Here is a 5,915-nt window from a genome sequence, read left to right on the forward strand (position 1 = left end):
TTTTTTATGCCTCTCTTCATGCCTGTTAGGATATGCATCTGTAATATGGTCTAGATGATACTCCCTGTACTCATTGACTTCTGCACAGTTTTGCAGAACATACCAATGAGCCTCAATGAGTTATGCATTAGTTAATCTCTCTGTATATGGTACGTTTCCGAATGGCTTCACGAGTTCTGAAACAACTGAGAGATTAAACTGAGGTGCATTTGTTGCATCAGTTGTGTTATCAGCTACGGTGTCGTCGTCCTTATTAAAGATATATGAGTTGCAGTAGGTTACACACTCATGTGCAAGGTATGCCTTGGCAATTGACCCTTCTGGGTTACTTCTATTTCTAACATATTTCTTGTAGCCCCCGAGTTGCCTGAAACATAAAGTTAGTACTAGTGTAGTGTACACTATATATATATATATATATATATATATATAAATGGATGAAAGAAGATCTTTACATAAATTCTACCTTTCAATTGGGAACATCCATGTGTCATGAACAGGACCGCAGAGCAGCACTTGTTCTGGAAGATGAATCATGAGGTGAATCATGATGTCAAAGAAAGCGGGTGGGAAAATCCTCTCCATTTTGCACAAAATGTAGACAATTTCTTCTTTCATTCTAAGGACATCTGACTTCTTAAGCTCTCTAGTACATAACTTCTGAAAGAACCTCGACAAAGCGACTAAGACCTCCACCACATCAGGATGCAAATAGGGTCGAATAACCACCGGTAGAAGACGTTGCAGCAATACATGACAATCATGACTCTTCAATCCAAGTATCTTATTCTCTGCCATTTTTACACATCGAGATATATTTCCTGCATACCCATGTGGATAAGAAACACTATGAAACCAGCTGAATACATTTTTCTTCAAAGTGGGCTTAACACAATAAGGTGCAAGAGGCATTTTCAGGGTTGATCCATCTTGTGTTAGCCATAAATGCGGGCGTATTTTCATACGCTCAAGATCCAACCGCGCTTTGATGGTGTCTTTAGTCTTTTCCTTAATATTGAGAATTGTTCCCAACACACTGTCACATACATTCTTTTCTATGTGCATGACATCTAGGTTGTGCCTAATTCTCAATTTCGACCAATAAGGTAGTTCAAAGAATATACTTTTCCCCGTCCGGTTCCCGCTCTCATCTGGTTGTTTTGGGTTGTTGGCAACTACTTTCGGATCACTGCTCTTCTGTCCGAAATCAATACCATTCAAGTACTCTAAAATTTGATCACCAGACCATTCCCGCGGTTTCGAAAGAAACTCTTGTGAGCCATCAAAATTTTCTGCATCTTGTCGCCATTCGTGATCCTCATCAAGCGATCGACGGCTTCCCAAGTAGCATACCTTTCCAGCATGCCAACTAGAATATATGTCATCACCGCACACTGGACAAGCCTTATACCCTTTAGTGACATGAGACGACAACATACCGTAAGCAGGAAAATCGTTAATGGTCCACATCACTACTGCTCTCATCTTGAAGAAAGTTTGACTATACCTGTCAAAAGTGGATACTCTATATTCCCATAATTCATTCAACTCATCAATCAATGGTCTCATATACACATCGAGACACTTTCCTGGAGATTGTGGACCTGGAATTAACAAAGTCAGCATATTATACTCCTTCTTCATACACATCTCAGGAGGCAGGTCATACGGGAAAACAATAACAGGCCAAGTACTATGTGACAAGCTCATATTTTTAAAAGGATTGAACCCGTCTGTTGCAAGTCCAAGTCTTACATTTCGAAAGTCTGCTGCAAAATCGGGAAACAATCTGTCAAAGGATTTCCAAGCCTCGCCATCTGCGGGATGCCTGAGAGTGTCATCATCTGTCCTCTTTCTCCCATGCCATCTCATCTTCTTTGCAGTGCGTGAAGACATGTAGAGACGCTTCAATCTAGGAATTAACGGGAAATAACGAAGCACCTTCCAAGGAACGTTTTTCCCCTTCGATGAAGGATATGGTTTATATCTTGATTCCTTGCACACGGGACATATATCAAGGAATTTGTTATCATCTCCATAAAACAAAATGCAGTTATTCTTGCAGGCATGAATTTTCTTATAACCGAGGCCGAGGTCGTTTAGTATCCTGCGCACCTTATAATAACAATCAAGAAGGTTATTTCCAACAGGAAGCATGTCCGTAATAAGAGCCAAAGTCTCATCAAAACCCGTGTTGGACAATCTGTTCTTCACTTTGAATTGCATCAGTGATAAGATGACACCCAAAACAGTCTTATCACTCCCAGGGTACAATGTGGTGTGGGCTTGCGCTAGGAGTCTGTTATACTTTTCATAATCAATGGTGTCATTAGTGGTATCATAATTTGTTTCTTCATATCTTGGGCAAGATGGAAAAACATCATGTATAATGTCCATAGCGGGGTCCATGAAAGACCCAGCAGTACCACTAGATGAGCCTGGATGATGACTGTGTCGTCCTCGGAAATCGGCCATTGTAGGTACATGATCTGCTACTTCACCGTGATGTGTCCATGTAGTATAACTACACATAATACCTAATCTAGTTAGGTCATTGTACATTTCCGCAACTGTCTTCCACTCTTCTAAATTACATTGTCTACATGGACAACGAAAATGTTCCACTCCATTACCATGTTGAATTGCAAATGTCATAAAATCGAGAATTCCTTGCATATAATCCTTGTGACCCCTCCGTAACTGCATCCAACTCTTGTCCATTTTCAGAATATGTTGTCATAATATAATCAAAATAAACACAAAGTTAGAAACAAACAACAAATTAAACATGTATTCGCTTCTTCTTCTCAACCTTATGCCTCCGGTTAGGGTCCTAATCCCATTTGCAGTTCACAGTTCTTGTGGTTTGCTTTTTCATCGTAGGTATAAATTTCGGCAGCATCTCTCTACAGTTCCTCAAGTGCACGAATATCTATACCTAATGTGCACTCAAGGAACGGTAGCAAGAGACCTCGTCGAAATATATACCCACGATCGATAACGCAAAACACAAAAACTGTAAATTGCGAAACAAAATCATATGCACCCAAACTGTCCAAAAATGGGACAATTCAAGAATCATTTTGTCAAACACAATTGTGACAAGATGATTCTTGAACGGGATTTCTAAGGCTAATTAAATATTGATGAATGAAAGAACTTTACCATTCTTACATCCGACACACAACATAATCTTTTGAAATCACAACTGATTTCCATAACAACCAACAATTCAATATATATATATATATATAATCCCTTTTCCTACATCATAATCACACATGCAAGATGTATATATCATAATCACACAGACTACACTACCAACAATTTGTGACCGGAATTCTTCACCGAAAACTCATCGGAAAACATGAGAAATATGATAGAAAAGAGAGAGAGAGAGAGAGAGAGAGAGAGAGAGAGAGAGAGAAGGATCATACCAAGTTAAAAACTAAGAGGTAGAGGTTGATAAAGCTTTATGATCACCAAAATGGAAGAATTTCACACCGAAGGCAAAACCCGAGCAGAAGAGCGATTTTGCAGCTTTCCCCTTTTTTCCCATCTGTTTTAGATCTGGAAACTGAGTGGAGTCTATAAAGTGAGTTCACTTAGGCGACGAAACATTTGCGTCGCATAAGTAACCACTTTCGTCGACTAAGATAAACTTATGCGGCGAAATAACATGTTCGTCACCTAAGTAGTTGATAGTTTAGGCAGCGAAACCATCTTCGTTGACTGAATATCTACTAAGGCGACGAAAATAGTATGAGTCCTTCTTTTGTCTCCTTGGTAATCTAAGGCGACGAACTAAATAATAGTTCGTCACCTAAGTTATTTTAGGCGACGAATGTAGTTTTCGACGCCTAACTTCTTACCTAGGCGACGAAAAGGCTTTCCTCGCCATGTTTTCGTCGCCTAAGTCCTTTATTCTAGTACTGAGCCGACGACGTCTTTTTCGTCGGCTAAATTCTGGGACAATAGCGGACGACGTCCTCTAGTTTCGTCGGCTAAAGTCATCGCTAACGACTCTTTCCCGACGAAACCATAGCCGACGAAGGCTCGTCGGCTAAGATCTTAGCCGACGAATTAAGCTAACAGGCCGACGAAATTTTTTCGTCGGCTAAAGTGCTTGTCCTGGTAGTGAAGATTATGGAATGTTCTAAAGGCAGAGAAAACATATGCTCTCGATTTAAGCAAAACTACCCAAGATAATCGAGTAAAGTCATCAATGAATAACACAAAGTATCGCATTCCAGAAAGAGTAGAATTTTTGGAAGGACCCCATACATTAGAATGGATTAACTCAAACGGAAAACTACTAGAATGAAAACTCGAAGGATAGCTAGACCTATGACTCTTAGCCAAAGCACAAGTTTCACAATGCAAACTAAACTCACTCACTCCGAAAAACAACGAAGGCAAGGAGTTTTTCATTACCCCAAAAGACGGATGTCCCAGACGTCCGTGCCACAACCATAACTCACTCAACCGATCAGAACTCAATGTCAGGGCCAAAATTTGTCCCGGTGCTTGTGCTTGTCCTGCGTACATGCAATCTAAGTGAAACAGTCTCCCCCTTAGGTCTCCCTTGCCAATGATCACCCGAGTACACAAATTTTGAAAAAACAACATACATTGGATAAAAGTTCACATAATACTTATTTTGTGAACTCAACTGAGATACTGATAATAGATGATGAGACAATGAGGGTACATAAAAGACATCATATAAAACAATGGACGGTGTTACCTGGATAGATCCAATACCTAAGACCGGAAAAGATGCACCATTCGCATTAGAGACATGGGAAATAAGAGGATAAGATAGACACAAAGAAAGATTTATCATAGGTCATATGGTCTGACGCACCGGAATCAATAATCCATGTATCTCCACCAGTAAAGTTAGCAACATGTAAAGCAACACCAAATTTACCTCGAGTTTCCTTAATTAGTCAAGGAAACATTACCCTTTGAGAGATCTCTACCTTCAATACCGTAGAAGAGCAAGATTTGAGACGCTTCACTCTTCCCTTTGATCGATAGCTTTCAAATCCACCATTTTTATTTCTTCTCCTACTTTTTTTTCCTTCTTCAAACATTCAACTCAACAATCAATCACAAACTTTGTCCACGTCCTTGACTTTGAGAATCAAACAGCAACTTTTTACACCAATCAAATAAACAACTTGTTCACCTCCCAAACCTTGATAATCAAACTGTATCTAAACCGATCAACAAAGGTTTAGACCAATTAAACAGAGCTATCTTCACAAGCTCAAACATCTCTGAATCGGACCCAAAAGAACCCCAAAAAGCAAAAGAACTCCAACTACCAAAAGAACCGATCAAAAGAAACAAATTTGCAGCAGAATCCGAATGGATGATACCAAGTCAAATAGAACAAGGTATTTGAGAATTTCTGATTAATTCATTCATCCCTAAGAATAGGGTTAATATACATGATACATAGTAACCCATTAGGAAACTTACATTCCTAGCACCACAAGGGTGCATGACTCACGCCAACATTATTGAGTATCAAAGATTGTGAAAGTTTAGTTGACACGACCCACCCCGAATTTCACCCTGAAACCCAGAGTAAGTCGTGCGGGGACCACCTCCAAGGAAAATTTACTGAAAAGATTAAGAAAATCTCCCTTGCAGATGGACAACCCTAACTCGAAAATTTCATATTACACTCTTAATTTAACACTTCTGAATATCCCATAATATACAAAAATTCTAAAGTATTCAGAGCTACTAAACACAAGCGGAAGCAAGAAAACACGAGTAGGTTGAACAGGTAACCTACTGGCGAAAACTGGCAGAAATGCGGGTGACTATGCCTCGTCTCCTACTAGATCCAACCCGAACTCTGCAGACTGGGCAATTAAACGAGGCCAGGGAAACNTTAA

At 39.7% G+C, this 5,915-nt stretch overlaps 1 protein-coding gene across 1 annotated transcript; it reads right to left on the reverse strand.

Annotated features, from left to right (window-relative positions):
• Positions 1 to 462: 462 nt before the first annotated feature.
• Positions 463 to 2,475, reverse strand: LOC101303731. The gene has a single exon (XM_004305475.1). The coding sequence runs from the start codon at positions 2,473 to 2,475 to the stop codon at positions 463 to 465; it is 2,013 nt and encodes a 670-aa protein (XP_004305523.1).
• Between the last annotated feature and the right edge of the window lie 3,440 nt (positions 2,476 to 5,915).

This window comes from Fragaria vesca, linkage group LG6 (genome assembly GCF_000184155.1).
Source record: "Fragaria vesca subsp. vesca linkage group LG6, FraVesHawaii_1.0, whole genome shotgun sequence".
Classification (NCBI taxonomy): Eukaryota; Viridiplantae; Streptophyta; class Magnoliopsida; order Rosales; family Rosaceae; genus Fragaria; species Fragaria vesca.

Coding starts and splice junctions, on each gene's coding strand:
- LOC101303731 (XM_004305475.1), bottom strand. CDS start 2,475: ATGGCCGATTTCCGAGGACGACACAGTCATCATCCAGGCTCATCTAGT.